We start from the raw sequence: 26061 nt of genomic DNA on the forward strand, positions 1-26061 counted from the left end.
TTGTTGCCCCACTCTCACTCCCTGTCACCTACAGTATCAAAACTTCTCTGTTTTCCCTCTCTGCATCTCTCTCTGTTTCCCTCTCAGTAGCCCCTCTGCCGGCTTTCTCAGTTTTTTCATCTCAGTTCAAAGCTTCCGCAGCTTCTGCAGCTGCAGAAGCCAGCAGGAGATTTTCTGTTTGTGGGAAGCAGCGGCAGGGAGGATCTCAGGAAACATTCCCTTTTACTGCTGTTGAGTATCATAGTCTAAACACTAAATATGGGCTGTGTAAAGGTCTGACTCATTTTATTTTAATGCATTCTTATTTGATTCCTTCCTTTGTGTTTGCGGGAACACACTATGCTTTTGTAAGGAGCAATGTTAATCTTTTCTTTGCCTAATCTTCCCATTTGAATGTATTGTTGAGGTCACAGTCTGTTATTTTAGCATGGCAGCTTACAAATGTTTTCTTTTTCTTTTTTTTCTCGGTGTGATTGAACAGCTGTATACAAATAACTACCTTCACCCTTGTCTGCCTTGTTATTAGAAGATTTATATTACACTGTAACATAACAAATTTCCATTTCCTGCAAGGTGCCTTATTATAGGTGCATTATTATAGTGTGCAACATAACAGAGCTTCTGTATATATTCTCATTAGTCTGATTTATTCTCTTGAAATACTTTAATAAGTTCCTGACTAACATATCACTAAATCTATTCATTAGGAAGCATTGTGCAATGGTGTCAGTATCAGCTCTCAAACTTTCAGAGCTCATAATCAAGGCTTGGACACATTATGCGCTCTTTTTAAATTAACAGCACATTTACATTTGTTGTATCATTTTACCTTTTTATATTTTAATTGTCAAGAAATGTTCCTATTTTTATTTTAATCAAAATGCTTTCATGAGCAGATGTAAGGGACGCTTGTGTGGTTATGGTCTGTTGAAACAGATCCTAACATCTCTTTTTTAGAACACAAACCCTATTATCCGGGGTCAAGTGGAATTGATCAAACCTATTTTCAAGAGCCAGTATGTCACAAAAGGACCCGTCAATCCAACATTGCAGACTCTATTTTTAACTAACCTCTGCCTTCAAAATGGAGTGTTCTTTTGCAGAAATGCTATTGAGGGAATAATTTTAGAGTGTGTTGACTCCTCGTACCTCTACAGCTAGGTTTGGTCTGGTTCCAGGTTCCGTCTTTAGTGCAGCGCAGAACGCTCCGTCCTGGTGGTTCCGTCAGGTGACCAGGGTTACAGCGGTAGGTCACTGTGTGGTTGAAGTTAAACTCACTTCCTATATAGATCCCATTGCCAATAGGCCCAGGGTCCCCGCAACTGATCACTGAAGGAAGTAAAAGTTAAAGTCAGGAACACAGTATTTACAGCTTCCATCTGTCAGATGGTGTTGTCCCTGTAAGCTTACAGTGCATTAGCACATAAAGAGTGCAAATAGATTGTTAGAAACACTAATCGTTTTACTATAACTGCAGTACAGTCTGAAAGGCTGTTTCTCAACCTTCAGCTCAGCTTTCTCAGAGGCTGCTTTCCTCGACTTCCCTGGAACACATCCCTGTTTCATTTCATCTACCTCCCACCCCTTTCTTCTCCTCTTCCCCAACTGTCTGTCTGCCTGTTTAAAACCTCAGACACAGTCAACTTAACCTTGCACAGTCCTGAAACTGCACAGCAGCATGGCTATCCAGCCTATGCACAATTTATACCACTCTTGAATCCTTTAATACACAGACACTGCTATGCATTCAACATCACAGACAGTGCTTTCAGCAGTATTTCTAGTGATATAATGAAGCTAGCTCAGGCTGTGGTGGTTTATCATAATAATAGCTACAGCGGTGCTTTCAGAAGTTAGGGATAAAGACAGATGGTAATGCTGTAAAACCCATCCTACCAGTGCAGTCTGGGGGTTGTCCCGTCCACGTCCCATTTGTCGTGCAGTGCCTGGTGGTCAGGCCTGATGTTTTGAAGCCTTCCCAGCACGCATAAGCCACTGAGCTGCCGAAGGTGATGCCGTCGCTGAAGACAATTCTGCTGTGGGCCGGGGTGCCAGGGTTACCACAGGATACAGCTGAGAAGTGGGGAAATGCCAATCAGCGCTAATACCAATGTGAGCGGTACTGTCTTCCTGTCACTCAGTGCTGATCAGCTGTGGGCTGCAATATTTGAGATTATCACAACAGTCAGCCAGAAATTACATAAAATATGTCCTTGAAGTAGACAGGCTGATTAATGTTTAAAGGTAGTTGGACTGATTCCCAGCACTGAATGGCAGAAGCAGTATTCCACAGCATTGCGTGCTGGAGGCTAAAAGGAAGCCGGTCATACATCTAAACAGCCAAAGTGCCACCGAGCAAAGACTTGGTCTACGGCCATGCATTTTTCTATTACTGGAAAATAGGGCATACTATCTTTGAAAATGTTTGCAAGGTGTTTGCAGAAGAAACAACAATGCACAAGTAAGAAAAAGCTTTAGCTGTGCAGCAGGGCTGTGAAGCTAATTATCAGACAGTAGTGGTGGACAATGTCCTTCCTGAGTTATCTCGGAGAGAACAAAGTCTCAGCGACGAGTGCATAGAGAATACATATTTATAATTTGATACTGGCTTTACTGGCAAAAAAAACTCATGTAGAATAGTTTATTAGACCAGTCTTTGCTTTGTGAGCTGCTCTGGTAGATTGTGATACAAGTGCAAAGGGATTTCACATGAATGCAGACAGCAAAGGCCCTAAACTAGCGATCCATCGATCTTAAGTTTGCTGGCACAGCACATTGACAGAACTGATAGGAATTAGCAACCGACCGCAGCACATTTCACTAATAAGATCATGACAGCCGACAGCCTTTAACAGTCAAACACCCATTGATGGGATTCATTAGTTAGAACCCTTAAAAGCTCTGACCGAGAGTGTGTCCCCCAGTGTGTAAGGTTGAGCACGTACAAAGCTGTGTGTATCTACACCAGTCTCTGAGTGTTAGTGTTGTTAGGAGACGTTTGTACAGTATGCGTGTGTGTGTGTGTGTGTTTGTCTGGAAGTGTGTATGGATTTCTTTGTGTTCGTATCCCAGTGATAGATGTCTCACCCTTTCTGAATCAGCTTTTAACCACTATTAGCCTAATGAAAAACAACTGTAGGCAGACATAAATAATTAGCGGTACACAAACATAGACGCTGGCACACAGACACACCCACACACCTCTTTGTTTCTGTTTGTGTGTGTAAGGCCAGAGGGCTAGATGTCAATGTTAGTTTTTCTAAACATGCAGACAGAGTAAAATTTGGAGTTTGTCTGTAATACAGTCTCAGCCTAATTACTGCTCTAAATCCTGTACTTTGAAGCTCTTGTTTTGAGATTTCATCCAACTTTATCTGGAGATATTGATTCCTGGCATATAGAAAAAACAAAAAAAACAAAAACAACAGCAACAAAAAAACGCTTTACGGGTTTGTGTTCATTCTGATTTTCTAAGGAGCAATGTTCTTATTATTAGTAGGCAATACTTCTTTTGAACTTAATAAATCAGCAGATGAAAAATATTTAACAAAATAAATGGCATTTAGATATGAAATGTACCAAGTAAAATGGAAATTAGAAGCAAAGAGCATAAATCAGTGTAAACAAACAAGTACTGCACTGTATTACCGTGGGTACAGTCTTTATAGGTTTCAGTGTTCTATATTCAAGTAATGGTTGTGTGTTGTGTCAAAGCTAGATGACATTAGAAAAATGGTCACCTATGTTGTTGTGTCTCACTCTTTCTACAGCCATAAACTCAGATTGTTGCAAGAACTGCCTCGTGTGGCAGACCTGGAAACTGTAAATTTTTTGCGTTGTCTGAATTTCTAATATTAATAAAGCTTAATTTAAACCTACTTTATACATCTCATCTCATCTCATCTTCCGTACCGCTTAATCCTGCACTAAAGTCGCGGGGGTTGCTGGAGCCTATCCCAGCTGGCATCGGGGGAGAGGCGGGGTACACCCTGGATAAGTCGCCAGCCTATCGCAGGGCTAACACTGAGACATACAACCATTCACACTCTCACACACACCTAGGGTCAATTTAGAGTTACCAATTAGCCTAACGAGCATGTCTTTGGAGGTGGGAGGAAGCCGGAGTACCCGGAGAAAACCCACAGGGACGCAGGGAGAACATGCAAACTCCCATACTGTATACAGTATATTTAATTATATAATACAGTATACTACACAGCTACCTCTGTCGACGCATGTGAAAGCAATGCACCATGCTATATTTATTTGAATTTATATTGTCTGTATGCCAACACTGCACTGTGAGTTTATACAAAATCTGAACTGACTGATTTTATAGCAATGTTTATTTTTATAGCTGTATTTTATGGAATACGGGTTGGGACCCAAAGGTAACCTCAAATGAGATAGGGATGACTTGCTATCAGAATGATGGTTTCAAGACAGACAGTTAAGCATCTGTTAGGCTGTCACATCCAAATTCCTTGCATAAAGCAAGTGGCTGTATTTTACTACAAAACAGGACCAACAGAGGGTCCTTGTGAATAGAATACAGTGTACGACAGCACATGAAATCTATCATGACTTGGGGTGAGATCATTACTCTCAGTTGTACAAATCAAAACTTAAAAATAAGCTGTATGTTTATTTTTATGCTTTGGTTTCTAATGACTTTGTAATGGATCTAAATCCACCAAGAGGCATATTTTCTCAGAAATACATGAGTCATGCAGATGTCTGCTGCCACATTTCCCACCTTGACAGACAGGCTGTGTGCTGCTCCAGGTGCCGTTGTGAAGGCAGGTCCTTTCAGCAGAGCCAATCAGGTTGTATCCTGCCTCGCAGCTGAAACGCAGAAGGCTCTTAGTTTTAAATTCTTCCCCTCCAAGACGGGTACCATGGGGAGGGATCCCTGGATCTCCACAGATTCCAGCACTCACACCTGTAGTGAGAAGAAAACATGAAGTTAATGTACTGAAAGCACCGACAGCAAACACATGGACACCACTGAACCAGTCAAGGACGCATACAGTCCCAGACTGATGAGACACACAGAAGCACAAACTATATCAGTTTGCACAGTAAATCCAAATATACTCGATCCTACTAATGTAAGTCAATAGCTGCATAAGCTCGGGCCCATTAGTCTGCTAATAGATTTGAATGATTTTGTGCAACTAATGGTATAAAATCAGGGTTAGGATGTTATCTGGGTTATGTGGCTAGAAATATAAGCATTAATTCATGGTAAAGGTCAGGAACATCAACTAAAAATCATTTGCACTGCAGAAGTTACAACACTTTTCCTACTCAGTCGTTCATATAAAGCGACACACGCAGGCAAGACACACACGACTTTGTCGAACTACACTTGGAATTTAGGCTACACCAGATTGTTCTAGCATTAAAAGCACTACGTGTGTCACAATTTTAGCAGCTTAAATTCCATCGGTAAGGATTTGTGAGTCTAACAGGGTACAGCTCCAAATGCAGCATCTTGAATCTCAATAAGGTCTTCAGCTGCAGGATGGTCCTGCCCTGCTGAGTATTCTGTTTTGAGGCCAACAGAGTAAGCTTATTGCATTTGAGCTGTGGAGACAGTTGATGCTGAGTTTGGAAATGATCAGTTGTAGTGTTGGGGGATCTGCGTAAGCCTGGTGTAGAGCGGCATTTACAACCTGAGCAGTAAGCCAGAACTCCGCCTTTATACTCCTTTATATAGCCTGGTTACACGCAGTTCAGTTTATTAAAGCACAGTATAGTAATTAACTGACAAGAATACTATTATTTTGAGATTACTTGCAAGATCATGAAACGGTGGATCCTTTCATAGGGTTAGAAAGGCAAACATAGTCCTGGTGTTGTTGGCTTTTACTAAGTTAGACAACACATATTAAACTACTTACATTTATTTATTATATAAGTAAGGATACAGCAACATCTGATCCTAGAACAGGTTGTGTGTCTCATATTTTAACCTTTGCCTTTGTCATGTAATGTTATAGTGTTACAAATAGTAACAAAATGGCTGACAGTCAGCTGCTGCCATTACCTGAACACATTACCATCAAAGTCACTGATAGAAAATCAAAAGCAAATCCTGCAGAAGAACGTGGTATTTCTGTAACACACAAGGACCCTGCCTGTCAATCACAAGTACCTGTCAGTTCTACTTAGCAGCACAGTATAGGCCAGAGGTGACATTACACAGTATGTAATGCCAGACATGCCTGTGTGATATGGCTCACACTTATTTTATCAGATGGAATCATACTATTTCCTGACAGTTCAAGCAGATTCATCTTTTGCTCACTTAAAAATCTGGTTTCATTTCACTTTAGTTCACTAAAGTCACATAGTTTTTGTAGTTTAGTCATTTTGTGTGTCTGTACCTTGTGACGTGTATCGAATGGACCGATCAAGCTCAACATTATGACTGCCTTCCTAATATTGCGTTGGTCTCCTTTTTGCTGCCAAGCAGCCCTGACCCATTGAGGCATAGAGTCTGTGGTATGCTAACAATGGTGTGACAACAAGATGTTTGCAGAAAATGTCATGCCTGGTCAGCTTATATATGGCGTCTATGCAGGTAAGCTAACCCTGGCAACTGACCATTTGTTGACTGCTTCTATGCAACTATTGCTAGGTCGAACAAACAATGGCAATACGGGTGTCCATTCCCATAGGAGACCTGTAGACTGACTTAGCATTGACACTTGTATATCAAGCCTCAATCACGCATGCCACTCTATCTAGTGGTTGCCTTTACCAGTACAGTACGGTGGTGCTCCACTCCATGTTCCGTCCTCCTGACAGTGTCGTGTGACGTTACCCACCAGCACCCCACCAGGCAGACAGGAGTACTGCAGTACTGAACCATACGTCCAACTGTGGGTCCCAGATACTACTGCATTAGGGGGTACACCAGGGTCACCACAGGAAATAGCTACAGACACAGTGAGAGATTAAAAGAGAAAAGAGGGGGTTAGTGTGTGTGTGTATGTGTGTGTCTGCATCCAGCTATAGATTTCAGATACTGCTGCATTAGGTGGTGCAGCTGGGTCATTGCAGGAGACAGCTTGAGGTAGGAGGTGACGGCAAGGGATGGGGGTGTGATTAGGTAGATTGTTGTTGTGGATTGTTGTTTATGTGTCACAGGTCTCAAACAGAATAAAGACAGGAATAAAGACGGAAAGACAGGTAGCTGTCACACGTGGGAAGAGACAAAAAAGTATGCGATGTGCAAAAGGCAGCTAGAAACAAGCAAACCAAAGACAGGGTTGTATGCACCTCAATAGTAATTAGGTACCTGCTTATCATCCTTTTCACAACTATACATTATAAGTTGTAGGTAGGTGGACAATTAGACTTGCTTTGCTTTCACTGTATAGTCTTGCCTGTGACGCTTACATCTATTGAGTTTAATTGAATTGCCTGAGAAAGAGAGCAAGAGAGAAAACCAATAACTCATCTCAAATTAAACTCACTTTGGCTAAAAAAACATAGAGAGAGTCTCTATCTTTTGCCTCTCTGTAGAAAACTATCAGAAATTGTTCCACAGTGTCAAAGCAACGGACATCTGTGAAAAAAAGTCATTTTTTTTCCCCTTCAATTTTGGAGAAATCTATGTTTTACGGAGCACAGGTTTCTGGAGAACACAGATATGAAACTGCTCTCGATTTTCCATTTCTGCCAAATGACTTGTCCTCCGATATCTCCCCTTACCCTCAAATTGTATTACTCCATCCTCTCCTTGCCCCTCTGTCATCACCCATCTCCCCCCAATTCTCAGATAAGACCTTGTTTCTGGAATGTAATGCCCGTTGCACAGACACAAGAGTCTCAACAGTGTGTGCGTGTGCGCGCCCCTTCCCGCCTCTCTGTCTGATTCCTCATCTCTGCCTCTCTGTTCCTGTGTCCTTGTTCTGCGGTTGTGTTCGCCTCTTTGTGTTTTTCTCTTCATCTCCTTCTCTCTATCGTGCTCCAGTTTAATCTCTATATTTCTATCAGCCTTGGTAGCTCCCTAACAAGAACACATATTGCCTTAAGAGACACATGCTCACTTTTTTTGGCTACACACACTCGCGTACACACAAACATGCGCAAACCTTTAAGCCTCCTTCTTTCATGTTCTCGCCCTTTTTATGATTAATTCCCTCCCATTTTCTCTCTTGAACCTCCTATTCTCCTATTCTCACAGTTTCTCATTCCCTCCTCATCCTCCTTCCACTGGATCCTCATGGCGTTTCATTCTTCAAATGGATTTTCCTGACAAATACGAGGGGAAATAAAAACAAATCCACATGCCTGCGACAGTTTTTCTGAGGAGATTTTTTCTGCAGGAATCTGCAAACTTCTTAATAAGACACAGATATCATTATGATTGAATGTCTTCTAAGCCTGTGCTGCCACTGTTTCCCTCGGTGCTAATTGTACATCCGTCCATCCATACCTAGGCATCGAGGGGTTGGTCGGTCCCACACTCCATCGTGCAGGCATGTAAGGAGTGCCGAGCCCAGAAGGTAGAAGCCTCGTTTGCAGTGGATTGCCACGGTTACACCGTAGCTGAAGATTTCTGGGTAATGTAGGCCTGACTGGCGCACGCCATTTTCCACGTGACCGGGGTCTGAACAATTCACCACTGCGCAAGAGAGCAGAAGAAAATCGTTGGAACCCTTTGTGTTAAGTTTGAAGGGAAGAAAAGACCAATTTGGATAAATATAACGTGACAGCCACAGCAGCTTGAATAACAGCTGTGTCCAGAATCTCTCTGTCATTCATTAAGGCACAATTACCTTTATAATAGACACCAGTTTACTTTAATGTTGAAAGCAAATTAAGATTTTAATGCTGCAAATGTAATTTAACACGAGCCAAAAACAGTATGGCACAAACGATGTCACAGAGCTGAAACTTTAAAAAGGCAAACAGACAACAAGATAAAGTCTCAGCCTAAAGCCTGAATCGCAGTGTTAGAAATTCAGATTGTCTTTGGTGCTGTGCTTCCGTCTCTAGGTTTATCTTTAATTGCACCTCACTCTATTTGCTGGAATGCTTCACTCTCTCCCCTGGACCCTTCTACTCTTTCTCCTCTCTGGGTGAATGCCAGTCCAGTAGGAGTGGAGTTTGATTTTCCACATGTCACAGGGGAGACTGACATTCACTCAAATTCAGGTCCATGGGGGAGATGGCTATAAGTGTGTGTATGTGACACCCTGTGGGAACAAAGAAAGTTTCAGTCTCATAATTGACAGCTGCTGCTGCGAGGGAGACAGAGGGAGACAGGGATGGGAAAGCGAGGGAGATGGAGGACGCAAGCAAGCAAGCTAAGATGAATCCCTTTAATGGGAAACCCATGTGAGCAACTACGTTTTATCGATCCGTTCTCATGACTGTGCAAAATGCCTGTGTGTATGTGTGACTTTTAGGATATCATAACCGTTACGCTACCAGAGGTCCAGAGAGGACTGCGGCGTTAACGACCACGCTTGGTTAGCAGAGGATAAGAACACGTCTCTGGACATGTATCCAGCTGCGTGTGAGCATGTATGAATCTGTCAGTTTATTTGGAGACACACATGCACATCACACTGATTGTGGCTGAATTCAGCTCGGTGTTCAAAAAGAAAGTGTTTTTAACGCTGCAGTTGTTCAGGTCTCAGTTTTACAGTCTGCTGGCAGCAGGTTTCACCAAAAACTACTCAGTTCACATAATGTTACGAGGAGCAAATCCAGCCGGTGAATGCTGAATCCATTCCGAAATGTTCACTTTCCTTTTATTTTTTATATCTTTGAGAATTGTTTTTTTGCTATTGTGACATTTATTACATTTGGCTATGTTTCTGCTTGCCAACAGTAATGATAATAGCGACGACATCAGTATGCTATCTCAATCTAATTATTTTAAAGTGAACACCACAGTGGAGACACTGTGCATCTCCATCAGAGTCGTCTACCACCATGATATAGTATGCTTCTGCAGCCGTAGTAGCACTAGAGTTGTAACAGAAGACAAAAACTGCATCACCTAAAAAATCTAGCAATTGAACAGATACAAGATGTAATAAATGAGTTTGACCTTTGCAGACTGGTAGGGGGCTGCTCCACTGTCCATTGAGTCGGCACTGGGCACGAGCGTTTCCGCTGAGGACGTAACCTCTGTTGCAGGTGAAGTTGACTACATCATTGAGGTTGAACTCGCTGCCGTTGGTCCGCCCATTGGCTGGGTTGCCTGGGTGACCACAAGTGATGGCTGAAAGAGTATGGTAGAGAGGTTTGAGAGAAGTCTGATGAGAAAGTTGTAGGAGGCGTGGAAAATGTATTATGTGTAGTCATGTTTCTTCCCCCCTACAAAATGTGGCCCATCAGAGGTTCTAATCTGGCCCACGGGATGGATTTGAAAAGTACAAAAATTGAAGAGATTAACTGCAATTTTTCCAACAAAAGTAACTGCTATATTCCTAGGTTTCACACAATTTTAGTACGAGTTGTGGACATTACACAACACTGAGACTTAGAACTACACAGAAATTGCATTTCTTTTTATTCTCAAAAATGTCTAGTTCATTACATGTTTTGTAATAGAGCAGTTTATTCAATGTGATCATTTTCATAATGTACTTCTTTCCATTAAAACAAAGGGAAACATTTGGAGTTGCCGTTATTTATAGGCTAATAAGCTATTGTGTTACTGGTCTGGCAACCTTGAGGTCAAATTGAACTGTATGTGGTCCCTGAACTAAAATGAGTTTGACACCACGTTTTACAGGGTATATGAGGGTTACATTTGCTTCAAAGATAGGAATATCTTTTAGCTTGTCACACTTAATAAAATAGCAGCAAATTATCATACACCATGGGTACAGTCCAGTGCTACTGATATCATGAAGTACTTACGGACACAGACAGGGGTTGTTCCAGACCATCGATGGTCTTGCTGGCAAATTCTGACCGATGTGCCGATTAGGCGATATCCTAACATGCACTGGTACACAACTGTGTCTCGATAACTCGAGCCGTCTCCGCTAATGTGGCCATTGACTATAGGGTCTGGAGAATCACAGTGACCAGCTAGAAGAGGGAAAATGGCATAAATTAATACTTTAAAAGGTTAAAACTACTTAACCAATTTAAATTGTGCTTTGGAGACTGGTTCAGGGCATCCAGCGATCTGACTTCTTCTTGCTACTGTTGCGTGTCCCAACAGATGCCCAGTGGTAAACAGGAGCTTTTCCAATACTACAGCTCCAACATGTCTGGCAGTGTGAAGTCATCAGTGCATCTGCAAATAAAGGCTCAAAGCCTTCAATCCTAACCATGCAGCGATTACAGAAGGGTCTGTTAAAATCAGCACATTTAAATGGTTTCTCTGCGTTCTCTAAGTGGCCTTGAAGTGCCACATCCTTTCATGATTTCCTAAAACCTAAGCACATAAATTGCAGGACACATCTTGAGAGCTGAGGTGTGGAGAATCATCGGATTGTATTCAATACCATTTCCACTGTTAAGAGACCAATCACCCACATTTCACAGTTAATCTCCTCCCTTCATGTCTCTGTTCTTCATAAAGCAAAAGACTGAGGCCCAGTGATTTTTTTTAAAGGATCTAGCATTTACTACGGTATTTCTCGCAAATGATAATTAATGCTAGAAAAACAGACATCAGGACTATTGATTATAATGGAAAACTCAGTGGAGAAAACTGTTAAGAGTGCAGATATTTCTACATCTCTGTTTATTCTATCATCATATGTCTAAATTTATTCAGCTACTAGGCTACAGAAAATAAATAATTTTTTTTTTGAATACTACAAGTAGACATGTCTGAAGTTTTTCCTGAAGCCAATTGTGATTTATTATGCATCAATAACAAATTAATTATTTCAAATTATGGCCAGTCCGAAATTGAGAGGGATGTTGCTTATTTTAAAGAGACACATTTGTCAATAGATCAATAAATTATATTCCATAAAGTATGATTATAGTTGTTAAAGAGACATAGACATTTCTTGTACCTCTACGCAAAGTTTGATAGCAGTCATGCCATTGAGGCTGGTCATATTTGTATTGTGTACAATAAAAAACTAGCACTATTCAATCCTAACCCAGTCCTTGTCAACAAATGCAGTACCGATACATGAGCCTCTACTACATAAAATGCACATTTCAAAGTATAAGTCATGGGGCTGCTGTGGCTCAGCAAGGAGAGTGGATTGTAGACAAACTGGAGACTTGGCAGCCCAATCCGACACTGAACCCTCAGTTGCTCCCAGTGACTGGTGTGAATGAAAGATGGGTCACTGTAAAGCACATTGTGTACCAATAGGTAGAATAGTGCAATGTGAAAACAATAACTTTTACCATTTAATGTACCTTGCTGTGTTTTCAAATGGACACACCTTGAGTTCTACCTTCACCTTCAGTGTGAATGTGTGCATTCCACACAAGACTGCTTTTCATGCATGTAACTCCAAGGCTGACTTACTATCGTGATGAAAAAGAAATGCCATGTATAAATAAAAAGGATAAATAACATGTGTTCATTCACACAGTTCCATTGGAAATCAAGCCTTCATAAAAAAAGTCCTTGGTTGTGTAGGGCACTGTATTCAAAGGTGTTTCATCATTTTATATTATATTTACATACTGGCATCCACATTTTTATTATCTTGTGACATGTTTAGATTCTTGGTTGCTGTGTTACATGAACCTGAAAGTACAGCTGATTGATGGTTGGTACAGACTGGATTTTAAACTCACCTGGCAGCTCACTAGCATAGCAGCGTCCTCTTATCTATTTTTAATTATTTCAGTGGATTGGATATACTTGTATTATTGATCAAAGCATTCAATTATATGCCAAAGTGATCCAGGACAGACAATACACAGTGTATCACATCTACTGAACCTTACCTAGACATCTGGTCTCTGCACCACTCCACAGCCCATTAGCCCCGCACTCTCTGACATGTGACCCCACCAATGTGTAACCATGGTTGCACATAAAGATTGCAGTTGCTCCGAATGTGGTCAATGTTCCCAGTTTGGTGCCGAAGGGAGGAGATGGAAGTTCCCCACAGGAGATGACTAAATAAAAAAATAAAAAAATAAAAACATTAAGTCACATCACAAGGCTGGCAAACTGAGTCTAAACACGGTACGTTTTAGTTCCCGCTACAATACCAGTTGGACTGGATTTATGTCAGGAGACGCAGGGTCATTTTTCCCTAATCTCCTCTGAGACACTGTTTTCAAATCACTAGACAACTTGAAGAACAGATACCTCTGTAGCATTGCCAGATTTCTCAGTGTTGCTGCAGTGTTAGATAGGTCAGCCCAAATTCTGCCTCAAGTTTTAAAACTACTGGCCCAGTAGAAAATAGATTTCAATTTTTAATCATTTTTTTTTAAACTTCTCAAGTGTACACATTACACTTTTTTCATTGGCATGTCATATATTATGCAACACTAAGACATTCTGTAGCCTATTTGAAAGTTTTCAAAGTCACAATGTTCTCTCTTAACTTCTCTTTATGAAATAAGCAGCAAAGGCACATTGCAGAATAAGACTCTATTTGAAAAGACTTTCACTCTTAAGTCTTTCACTACTGCCAACCGTATAAACCCCATTTAGGAAGCACAGGCTGCATTCTGTTTAAAAAGAGCTATCATGGTCCCAAGACAATGTGCAATGGTTAATATCCTAAGGCATTTGGAAACACATACAAGCCTGGCAAGTCAAATAAAAAAAAAAAAAAAAAGCAGTAAGGGAAATGCACACACACACCAGCACCCTCTTAAGCTATCCCCTTCCTACTATCCAAAATACTAGACCTGTGGCAGAAAGTATTAGGTATACCCATGTTTCCACTTAAAACCAAGTGAAAAGCTCTGGCTTTTATGACAGTTTCAGCTTTGTTTACCCAGGAGAGTCACAATGGTGTCCATCAGTACTTACTCTTGCAAATAGCTAGGTCGTTTGACCCTTCCCAGGTCCCATTGGCAAGGCAGCGGAGAGTCCGGTGCCCCAGACCCAAATAATATCCTGTTGAGCATTCCAGCATCACCATAGAACCAAACTCTCCTAGCCGACCAGAGAGCAGGCGGTAGGTCATGTGATCTGACAAGCTGCCCTCAATGCTTGGGCAGTGGACCGCTGGAAAGTAACATATAATCAAATATGAAACACAAGTGAATAACATGAGTCTCTAAAACATTATCAACTGGAAGCACGTTTTATATTGTTAACATGATGAGAAAGCTAATCTTTTAAAATACCTTTTCAGTTTTCACTTCATAAAGATATGTTGAGTCACATACAGTATGGCTGGATGGTATAGTGGTTCATACCAGTATTTTTATTTGTTTTTGAATATGCTAGCATATTGGTGTATTTGAGTACACAGCATTAGGAACGCTGCGCCACAAGGCACTGTTTCAGACCAGACCATTTTCAATATAGCGTGGTGCGACTGCATCACTGGGAGGTGTGGTGAAGATAGAAAGGTCTGAGGAAAGAACTGGCAGAGCTCAGAATGTCCCCATTGTCTGGGGGGAGTCCCTGTTTTGGATGACATGTCCCCCGGCTAAAGCTGTCCCCAAAAATATCCCCAATTTTCGCTTTTTGTGAATGAGGGAAAAAAAAATGCACGCAGACTATAGTTATTACAGTAGCTGGTTGCGCTGCTATTGACATCACAGCCATAGCAGTATAAATATGTTTAAATATGAATAAATAGTCTAATAATTACTCATCACACAGTAAAAGAGCCCATCCTTAATCAATCTACTGCATCAATTCTTATCTAATGGAAAAAAGAAATACCGTAAGAATCTTCAAAAATACTGTGATATAGATTATTGGTCATACCGCCCAGCCCTACCACACATTATATTGTGCAGAGTGATACACCTAAAATGTTGTGTTTATTCTTATTTTTGTTTTACAAAGTTTCTCAATTTCTCTAAACCAATAACTTCCAGGGCCAAAGAGACATAGCAAATTACAATGAAAAAATTGACATTGTCTGCATCATTGAAGGTGTTCCACACAATGTTTTATTTTATTATTCATTACTAAACTATCTCATTAACAATGTGCAAGCTGCAACTAGTTCAATATCTAAGAACAAACAAGATTTATATTTATATTTAACAGAGTTAAATCTAAATCTAAATTTAAAAGTTGTCTAGTACTCTCGGCTTCCCTTGACTCATAGCTAGAAGCACTCACGCAGGCATCTGGGAACTGAGGCAGCATTACTCCAGGTGCCTTCCTCCAAACACACCGCTGTCATCGGAACACCTGGGTCAAGGTGGTAACCATGGTTACATTGGTAGGTGACCTGGCTACCAACAGTATACTGGTAAGCATGGACGCTGCCATTGCCCGGTAACTGAGGTATTCCACATGACACAGCTGCCGCAATACAAAGAGAGATGCATTACAGAGGGAATCCTAAATAAACCCCTCAATCAATATCAGCTATTTCCATTGTCCTTTAGATGAGCAGGAATGTGCTTTACCTTGACAAAAAGGTGGCGGCGTATCCCACTGGTAAAGCCCGTTTGAGTCGAGCCGACAGGTGGCATTGCTTGAACCCACCAGGCGGTAACCACGGTTGCAAAAGAACTGAAGTCTGCTACCTGGACGAAGTTTGGTTCGGTTGACCACACCGCCATTCGCTGGAGAATCATTAATACTGCAATAGGCAGCTGGAGACACACAGAAACCAAGACAGAGACAGAGGAAGGAAAGAAAGAAAGAAATAATTACCACACATTTTCAATAAAGGGCATAACAAATACCATGGCACTATAGTGTGAGCATTGGAGTCTGTGGACATATAATAATTCCTAAATCTATGAAAAGGTCCAAATGCACAAAGGATACCAGAGCGTTATAGCGTTTTTGCTACCAGAGAAGTAGCAAAAACTAAAGCATTAACATGAGGCAATTTTTTGTTTTTCTAGGAGAGAGTATAAAAATTGAACTGCTGGAGCATGGAGAGCAATCTAAACATGGAGCAGGACACACCACTATGAGCCACTTGGCTCTCCCTTTCCTGTCCGATGCTTCACCTGATCTTGGCTCTTTTCCCTTCGGCTTCACATTGGTGGAATGACATTCTCGCTTCGCCCAGGACAACGCAGTCCCTCGGTAATTTCCATTACCATCTATCCAAGAAGTATATTTTCCTGTGGGCTGTATGTCTCTCTTTTGGTTTTGCAAATCAAACTCAAATTATCCAAATATACTGGGCACTTCATACACTGAGAATATTTAAATGTTACAGAGTGAAGAGATGGACAGACACAGTGTTTTATTTTTCCCAGTGGGAAAATTGAGGAAGAGAAAAGATCCTGTCAAACAATTGACTGAGAAAGTCTGAATTATGCATAAGTAGACAGGATAATTAGTGAAGAAGAGAAAGGACTAAGCTTTTGTCCAATAACTGGAGGACAATCGTGCTGTGACACCTGGAAGCATATTATAGCGCTCATACCGTGGCCAGTATTTTCAATCAGTAGTCAGGGATTATAGAAATCTACAGAATCTACTGAGCCCTCTGATGCGTGACACCATTCTGTAGCCTTAACCTGACGTTTAGGGGCCTTTTAATCCTATTGTCATCTAAGCAAAGAGCAGATATTCTGTGGCTCCATCAAACCTGTATCTGCCTCTGCTTTCACTCGTCTATTCAACACATGATCGTCAGTTTCTGAATGTGGATGCCACGTCTGGATACAGCAAGGAGCTGACATTCCCACTAGCTATATCCAGCTGCCCATGTTTTAGCAATGGCTCCTGTTTTTGTCAGAAATCTTTCGGCTCCTTGAAGTCTGCCCTCGATCGAGCACACATCAGGGTGCATAGCTTGACCTGGACATACACTTGAAATGCATCTGGTCAAGTTAAACTAGAGTGGCTCGCCTCACTGCCTCATTATGCAGTTTCATCTGAACTCCATGGCTCTCTCTGGCTCTTATCCAGCCACCATTTTATGTTCTATATTTCTATCTATGCACTATATTTCCTTTAGTCTTACAAACCATATTGTTTTATGATGCAATCAATTATAAAATGCACACCGCCGCAAACAACATTTCTGTAACACATTAACAGCATTATCATACATTAGTACTTTGGCTCCAATCGTACTAGTTTCAGCTGACTAATTCAACACCTTGTTTATGTGAAAAGGGAAATAGTGTTCTCCCATGTGCTGTAAAGAGCCCCCTTTATACACTAAAGTAAGAAAAATAAAAAAGCGGAGAGATCCGAGAAAAGTGAATCTCCGTGAACAATTGACAAGGCTACAAAAACATTCAGAAAAGGTCCGTAGATAGATAAATGTCATACAATGAAGAGTAATTGCAGCAAGGTTAGTTTACAGCTAACCCAAACACTTAGAATGCAAGAATCATAAAAAATGTAGCACTGATCATTACATTTCAAGCTGCATGTCTAACAAAATAAATATAAGTAGTTACTAAATCTCCTCAGGACTTAGGCAGCCTGATGCATTCCAAACAACGTTTTCTAAATGACGTTACTCACCCACTTAGCCCCTTTATGCATTATTTTCTAGTTTCATGTGATGACTGTGTGTGTGTGCCTTGTCTATGTTATGTACACTACTAATGTTTTTATGTGTTTCTATTTATTTTGATTTGATGCACTGATTGGAGAGCAATTTCAACCTCACTGTACTTGTGACGATGACAATAGAGACATATTCTATTCTAAAAGAACAGCATTGGTGAAAATTATTCATACAGGGAGACGCAGTCAAAGATTTCCTTCGAAATGAGAAGATGCATACATTGACATGTACCGCGAGTGAGAGCAGTAATAGAGCAGAGGAGACAGTTGTCATGATGCGGAAGGATGCTTTGCCTTTAAAACTCACACCGTGTGCTTCCCCCCTGACATGCATCAAATCATGAAATCTATTATCCAAATCTCACAAAGAATGTAACTGACAGCAAAAAACATGTGCTTCACATGCTGTATCCAATCTCTTAAATATTCAAGGTGCATACAGCCCAGAGGTGAAATAGCTGACATTTTATTCTACTTGTGCTATAAGAAGGCAAAAAGGATGAAAGAAAATGAGAGGCATGCACTTGATGTACCTGAGTATCGTATCTTGAATCCTCTCTTGTTGGTTGCGTGGTCAGTAGACCATCGCAGGTAGAGCTGGTTTGTTTTAGAAGTGAAGTTCAGCTGAGATGAGTGGTTCCCGCTGAGAGCAACAAGCAAAGGGCTTTGTCCTGAGGATCCTGGTGAAACAAACAAATGAGTGTTCAGTGCGGCTGTGCATATGCATTCATATAAAACATGATTTTGTTTTTCATTGTTGTGTCTGCTGAGAAGATACTTGGCCATCACAATAATGCCTTCTTACATACATGCGTTCTTGCAGCCTTCCAGATGAACATAAGCTTGATGTGAGTCAGAGACGACTGCAATCTGAATGGGTTTTTCTGCCTCTAATGTATGAGGCACACGAGTGTGACAGCATCATTAAGCTGCTAAGTGCCCCCAGATTACTTATCTACATTATACATGTATTCTCAATGCTCAATGTAGCATATTGTTGGAATGGAGCACCTGTGCTAATGTTGTCGGTTCAAAAAGTGAATCCAACCAATTTTTAAAATAGCAAAAATAGCTTCAAATTCCTAAAACACACACACATTTTTCTTCCCGATTTCCAACTATTTTCCAATCAGAAATAACTCTGGTTACAGGATTACATCTGCTCGGCAATGATGACAGCGCTGTCTGCAACATCCACGGCAGGTAGAGGGTTTAGATCCAGGTAAAATAAATGTGGGGAGACAAAACTGAGTGGGATAGAAATATTAGTGGCCTACGGCGTATGCTTACACTGCTTGTGAATTCCAATTCAGATTTCATGTTTCGAAAAGTCGTCGTTTGTGTGTAATTTATTGTTTTTACAGACTACGTTTTGGCCTCTGAGAATACAAGAAACTGATCTTCTGTTTCAGGCAAAAGAAAAATAATCAAACATTGGTATTTTACCCAATACAGATGTACAAGTTACATCTAAAATTAATTAATTTATATAGAAGCTACACATACATGCATGCACAGTTAAATAGTGCACTCTACCGTCCTGAGGGGTAAATTCCCAACACAACAAATGAAAGGTGTTGTGCGCCTTATTAAATTATATTACTTAACACAAACAAACATGAGCTCAAGTTGTGTGTGTGTGTGTGTGTGTGTGTGTGTGTGTGTGTGTGTGTGTGTGTGTGTGTGTGTGTGTGCAGGTGAATCAGCGTGCACATGTGTATGAAAAGGGAAGAAAGCATTGTGTACCATCAAAAATCTCCAGTTCATCAAACTGCTTCTCGCTGTGGAACATCTCGACATAGATATTGATGGTGTAACCTGGGAAATAGGACGCAGTTATTTACAGTCGCATGCTACCATGTTGGAATATGCAATATTCTATGTACAAATGCAGGACAAATAAGAGAGTAAAAAAAGAGGAAACGCACACACTCTGTCTTTGCACACTTTAATGCATTTGCATACAATATCACTTCGTGACATTGCACACACAGCATATAGAACGAGGCACACTAAGCAGATAAAAACAAAAAAAAAACAAAACAACTAACGGTTGTGTTGCTTCATGCTGCCTGCCTCCTGACCAAAAAGTTACACTTGAGCACACCACAGAGACTACTGTCAATAGCAAGCTAGAATTTACATTCTGTGCCCAAAGAAATAACTTTCTATACCGGCGCATGTCAATAGTCTGTCTTATTCATTCAACAGGGTCAAATGGAAGAGCTGGGAATAGCTCGGAAGCTAAAGCTGGCAGCTCCCAAGAATCATATTCATCAGTTGGTTTACAATTTGTTCCTAGATGGTCATGGAGTCACGGAAATGTTCGGAAGAGATGAAGGTGAAAAATGAGACTTTTCTGCTCACTTATTTTCATCACTTCCATTTCTCTTCTTGTGCATTTGTTCTCTAAGCTGAGGAGCCAATCAGAGGGAAATCTCTCTCTCTCTCTCTCTCTCTCACTAGTCGCTCCACCACTTAAACATGCTAAATGGACCAAAAAGGTGGCAAAATGGGCTCCACTAGTGCCAGCCGTGTGAGAAAAAAAAACCTCATCAAAAGTAGGGTCACAGACGCTCACCCACAGCCCTTAACTGGCCTACAGCTGACCATCTGCTTAGTGTGTCACAGTCTATCACACTGTATAATCATGCACGTGATAAATATACATTACATATAAAATGCCCTCTATCCTTTAACATATTCACTGTACCTGGAATCATACGTAGCAGCCAGGAGCATGTCTGGCTGTTTGGATAGTTGCTAGGAAACCCGGGGCTCAATATCACTCCTGATGATGAAAAGCGTTCCTCATTGGCTGGGCACTGGGCTGGAGTGGTAACAGACAAAAGCAAAGTCAGTTTGACCAAGAGAAGTGAAATTTTTTTGTATTATACAATTCTAGGCTCGGTTCCAGCTTCTTTTTTTCTGCCCACTTCCTTTATCCTGGGAATTTATGTTTTTTACAAATGATTTGAATTGGCAATAGTTTCAGATATGCTTTACGTGTGCAGGGGTCATGTTTGAATTCAGACAGAAGTGTTGCTACTGAAGGCCACACGCCTATCGTCTCCCCATTCTAATGCGCCCATTTATTAGCCTTGAGCACAGGCGAGACAATGGAGGGCTCCTCTGGTCTTTCTGTGTGGTAAGTGTCTAGGGAATAGGATTTAACACAAAAGGAGCTAAACTCTAAGTAGTTTGGGTGAGCACTTTAGTTACATTGCTCCTTATATAAGAGTGTTGGCTTCTTTTTTTCTCCTTTTATAATGGAAAGGAAACACTGTTCATTCCATGTGATGGCAAAGACTGAGCTTCTCTTCAACTATAAAAACTGCAGAAAGGAAGAAATAGGAGCAATTCAAATCAATATTCATCTGACTCATAGAAATATACAGCGGTGGGGAAAAGTGTTGGCCCTCTTCCTGACTTCTTATTTTTTTTGCATGTTTGTTACACTTAAATGTTTCAGATCATCAAACAGATTTAAAAATTAGCCAAAGATAACACAAGTAAACACATAATGCAGGGAAGGGAAAACAAAATCCAAACCTATGTGGCTCTGCGTGAAAAAGTGATTGCCCCCTAAACCTCATGGGCAGCACCAAGCGTTTCAATCAAGTATCTGCGATAACTTGCAGTGAGTGTTTTACAGATCTGTGGAGGAATCCAAAGTCTATTCAGAAGTGGACTTGCTGGTGTGTTTTGGATCATTGTCCTGCTGCAGAACCCAAGTTTGCTAGATGGTGGGACATTCTCCTTCAGGATTTTTTGGCAGACAGCAGAATTCATGGTTCTGTTTACAGCAAGTCTTCCAGGTTCTGAAGCAGCAAAACAGCCCCAGTTCTTCTGTGTTACTTCTACTCCAGATGTAATGGGACACACACCTTCCAAAAAGTTTTGTCTCATCAGTCCACAGAGATTTTCCTTAAAGTCTTGGGGATCATCAAGATGTTTACTGGCAAACGAGTCTTTATGTTCTTTTTGCTCAGCAGTGGTCTCGGTCTTGAACTCTGTCATGCAGCCATTTTAGCTGAGTCTCTTTCTGATGGTGGAGTCATGAACACTGACCTTAACTGAGACAAGTGTTCCCCGCAGTTCTTTGGATCTTGATGTGGGGTCTTTTGTGACAGCTTGGATGAGTTGTCACTGCACTCTTGGGGTATTGTTAGTCAACAATCCTGGGAAGGTTCACCACTGCTCTATATTTTCACCATTTGTGGATAATGGCTCTCACTGTGGTTCACTGGAGTCCCCAAGCTTTAGAACCTTTTCCAGACTGATAGATCTCAGTTACTTTCTTACTCATTTGTTCTTGAATTTCTTTGGATCTCCACATTATGTCTAGCTTTTGAGGATTATCAGGTACTTCCTATTTAACCACAGTTAAGTCATGTTTTAACAGGGGAGCAACCACGTTTTCAGACTGGGCCATGTAGGTTTGGATTTTTTCCCCTTAAAAATAAAAACCTTAATTTAACAACTGCATTTAGTGTTTACTTGTTACTTGTATTTGTGTTATCTTTGACTAATATTTAAATTAGTTTGATGATCTGAAACATTTAGGTGTGACAAACATGCAAAAAACTAAGAAATCAGGAAGGGAGAAAATACTTTTTCACACCATCATAGAACGTCACTGGCATCATTGACAGCGAGTTGGTCTGAGGTCTACTTATGTGTCTTCGTATGTGTGTGTGTGTGTGTGTGGCACAATAAACTGAGTAATAAACTAATGAGTGGACTGGAGCGTATATTACATGAGGAGATTAAATCAAAGGGTTGAACATATTCAGTATTCTTTCATTTCCTATGACCACTTGTCCTCTGGAGTGTCATGGAGGGGCTTGAGCCTTAGTTGTCCATCTTAGTTGCTATGTACATCTTAGTTGTTCCAATTTCTAATATGGTGGCATGTAGAGTCCAAATCATGAAGATTGTGTCTCTGTCCAAATACATTTGGGCCTAACTATGTTTGGTGCATGTTAAGTAGTGGAACTAAGCCTTACCTTGACATGATGGGGCCGGGGCTTCAAAGAGCAAATGGGAATTTAGCTTACACATAAGCTCTGCCTTTCCAACCAGTGTGTATCCAGGTAAACAGCGATACTTCACAATATCACCTAACATTTGGGAAAAATAGAAAAACCTCGATTAAATCATATCATGCGTTATCTACGCGTAAAACAAATAAAATAAGCGCAATCACATATCCATGAAGCCACATAAACAGACATAAAGCAACAACAGTTGGACTGTTCATTCAGAGAAGGCTCTTATATCATGACAATACAAAGCATGCAAAAAAGGGTAAGTCAATAACTTAGAAATTGTGCCAGGTGGCAACAAATCTCTTCTTAGACCCCTTCATAAAAGAACGAAAATGTTCACATTCTATTTAGTTTATTGCTAAATAGTACTGATGTTGGAGAGCAGCCAAAGTGGTCATTGCCTGACTACACTTTTTGCATCAACTGAAAAATGTAATTATGACTGAAGACTCACAGGGGATTTCTCCTAGGGGAGGATTTCTTTGCAGGTAGTAAGGGCAGGAAAAACATTATTATTATTGTTATTATTATTATTATTATTATTATTATTATTATCATTATTATTCTCAAAATGTAGTATAGTGTTTAGAGATAGTCTTGAACAATCACGACTTGACAAAGCTGTCTCTTTGAGAGTTTGACAGGCTCACAGTCTTAAAAGGGATTGAAATCGTGCAACTGTCAGGAAGCTGTAATACACGCTTAACACTTTGACATGCATGGCCTAACAGCACGGGCCAATAACTTTAAATACTGTTCAAGGGAACAAACAGCTTTTCCTTGAGATGTTTCACACTGTCAGGTATGGTGAATGTAAACTTTACCTTTAATCAAACGTTTTGGGAGGTTTAAGATCTGTGCATGTTATGCCAAACTAGCTCGCACTGGTTTCACTGATATCACCCATACAAAGTCAACTGGAGAGTGACTATCACTCTCTGGATCACAGCTGCTTTTGTCGGTGTCGTGTCATAATTTTCACACCGTATCTCATTACAGTTTTTCAATCTGAGGCAGACAATGTCTTTCATGGTCCCGAAGTGAAAATAATACCCTGTCGATGTATTTTAAAAGGTCAGAGACAAAGTCCCAAAATGAACAAATTCTTCAAAAGTCAACTAACTTTCCTGAATTTAAATTTTCGACATAGAAATGAGTATATACTTTGCCGTAAGTGACTTAGCTCTGCATTGATCTTGCAGGGTTTTGTGAAATGTCTATGTAAATGTAAAAGGTTTGGAGGGCACACATACACTTGAGGATGTTAGTTCAAAAGAATATTACAACACGTCAAATGAAAATCTGAAATCCTGGATCATTTCTAGATCAGCAATATTAACATCATTGTCCAAGCAGTCAGATTTCTTTGAGTTGTATTCAAAGCGCATTAAAGAAGACCAAAGGCGACGCCACCACTAGATCTATATATCAAATTTAGTACAGTCAGAGATGGAAAAGCAACTTCATCATAGGTACAGAATTGGCAGATATAGAAAACATGAGTCCAGCCAGCAATAATACTGTCTAAAGAAGGTTCTCTAGTAGAGGAGAAGCTTTTCTAAACCACTTCTCAGAAGTGGAAACAAGGCCTTGAGGTTGGTTAGGACATACCAGCATTTCATAAAAGATCACTCATTTACTGAAGAATCAAAGTCTGAGATTTCTACCTGTAACATAATGTGAATGTAAGGAGCCACAGGTCCACCGATATATTCAAGTCTGGAGCTGTTTTGCAGCTGTGGAGATGAACACATGCTCCGTCCTCTGGTTTGCAACCTTTGTGGAAGTTTCGTTAGTACAGCGGGATAGTAAGCCCAAGCACACCTCTCTTGAAGACCAAGGAGTGCTGACTGTCTTAGATTTTCCTCCACGGTCACTTGCCCTCAACCCCATTAAACATTCATGGGGGCACTTGGACACTGAGTCAGGCATTTCTGACATCACAAGACAATCTTTGGAACATTTTTGGAGCAATTTTTGGAGTCCAGGGGGCTGGCCAAATACCTAACTTTCTGAAATGTACAGTATATACATTTTCAGCTTTTCCTACAAAGTGTTAAGCTAATATCATTTAAAACATTGTCATTATATTTGAAACAAATGCTAAATACAAAGTATTTTCATTAGTGTTCAAGGATCTAAATCTAAACACAGCACATTAAGCTGAAGAAGGATAACCCTATTCTGTTTGACACAATGCAAACAGAAGATCCTTTGCAAGCGTAGTTAGTAGTAAGTGTTAACAAGTGTTGAAATGAATGAAATCTGGCTTTTTGTTTGACTACACACCACTGGGAACAGTGAACGTCACAGTTGCTTCACACATAAAAGACATCCAAATGAATCAAAGACTAGCTTGCTAGCTCACATGGTCTAGCATAAACTGATCAACACAATTTTTGAGATGTTTTCTCCAAAATATTATAGATATTTTCTGACATCGATGTTCTGACAAAAGAATAAAAAGTAGATCAAAATCCAGCCTTCAGGGTTCAGTTTAAGGAATTTAAGATGAATGTCGATTTTACAAGAAACAATGTATGTTACATATAAATAATCAAAACATCTGCCCATGTGATGTAATCCACTACTGTAAAAAAAGGTTACCAGCCATCACATTTTGTTGGAAGAATGGATGTGATTAATATCACTAACAATCATTAACTGTCGACCTGAGCGATGCTTGAACCATTACACAGAGAAACAATACCACCAATGCTTTGGCACTGAATCATTTTCTCCAGTTTTTACTCTTTCATTTTTGTGCATCACAGCCACAGATACAAATGAGACACATGCACCGATTGTATTTTATTAACAAGTGTCTCAGTGTCACTAATAGAGCACAAGAGAAGTAACAGTGATAAACTGATGTTAGCCTGCTACATTTAAGTAATGCATCCCTTTAATGACGTAATTGATCAACAGAACAGTGACCTGCTAAGAGCCTGATCAGGTTGTAGATCTTATGACATACCATGTGAGATAAAGTTGATAAATTTTAATGAACTTTTAAAAATCTGACTAAATTAGCCAAAATTTCATTGCAAGTGTGAAGGATCAGCTCTCTTAGTTATCTACAAAACTGTCTTGCAGGTTAATCTCTAATAATAATAATGGATTATTTCGTGTTTTGGGGAACCCCTTTCTGTTTTGCTGCTGTCAACATGTTTGACTTTTTTATTAATTAGATCAAGCCTGTTACCTATCTGAAAGTCTTCATCCTCATAGATCACCTCCGCGTTCTCCACGACAGGAGCAGGAGGGCACTTCTTCAGACGGTATGCTGGAAAGAGGAGTAAAACATGTCACTAACAAAGAAGATTTTAGCTCAAGTTACAAAGTTGTATTCATATTTATAACAGTTGGACAGAATATTATTGATCTACCTAAATAAATACATAT

At 40.4% G+C, this 26061-nt stretch overlaps 1 protein-coding gene across 1 annotated transcript in view; it reads right to left on the reverse strand.

The window, feature by feature from the left end:
- Positions 1-26061, reverse strand: part of LOC125005839 (CUB and sushi domain-containing protein 1-like) — a 372481-nt gene that overhangs the window by 27108 nt on the left and 319312 nt on the right. The window contains exons 47-62 of the mRNA XM_047581471.1: positions 25862-25942; positions 22615-22728; positions 20319-20435; positions 19352-19423; positions 18139-18285; positions 15526-15714; positions 15233-15418; positions 13958-14155; positions 12913-13086; positions 10897-11070; positions 10079-10252; positions 8453-8641; positions 6770-6946; positions 4757-4942; positions 1897-2073; positions 1150-1329 (exon numbers count right to left, since the gene is read on the reverse strand). Coding sequence (XP_047437427.1) covers positions 1150-1329; positions 1897-2073; positions 4757-4942; positions 6770-6946; positions 8453-8641; positions 10079-10252; positions 10897-11070; positions 12913-13086; positions 13958-14155; positions 15233-15418; positions 15526-15714; positions 18139-18285; positions 19352-19423; positions 20319-20435; positions 22615-22728; positions 25862-25942 — 2535 coding nt within the window. The remainder of the gene's footprint in view (positions 1-1149; positions 1330-1896; positions 2074-4756; positions 4943-6769; positions 6947-8452; positions 8642-10078; positions 10253-10896; positions 11071-12912; positions 13087-13957; positions 14156-15232; positions 15419-15525; positions 15715-18138; positions 18286-19351; positions 19424-20318; positions 20436-22614; positions 22729-25861; positions 25943-26061) is intronic.

This window comes from Mugil cephalus, chromosome 3 (genome assembly GCF_022458985.1).
Source record: "Mugil cephalus isolate CIBA_MC_2020 chromosome 3, CIBA_Mcephalus_1.1, whole genome shotgun sequence".
Lineage (NCBI taxonomy): Eukaryota > Metazoa > Chordata > Actinopteri > Mugiliformes > Mugilidae > Mugil > Mugil cephalus.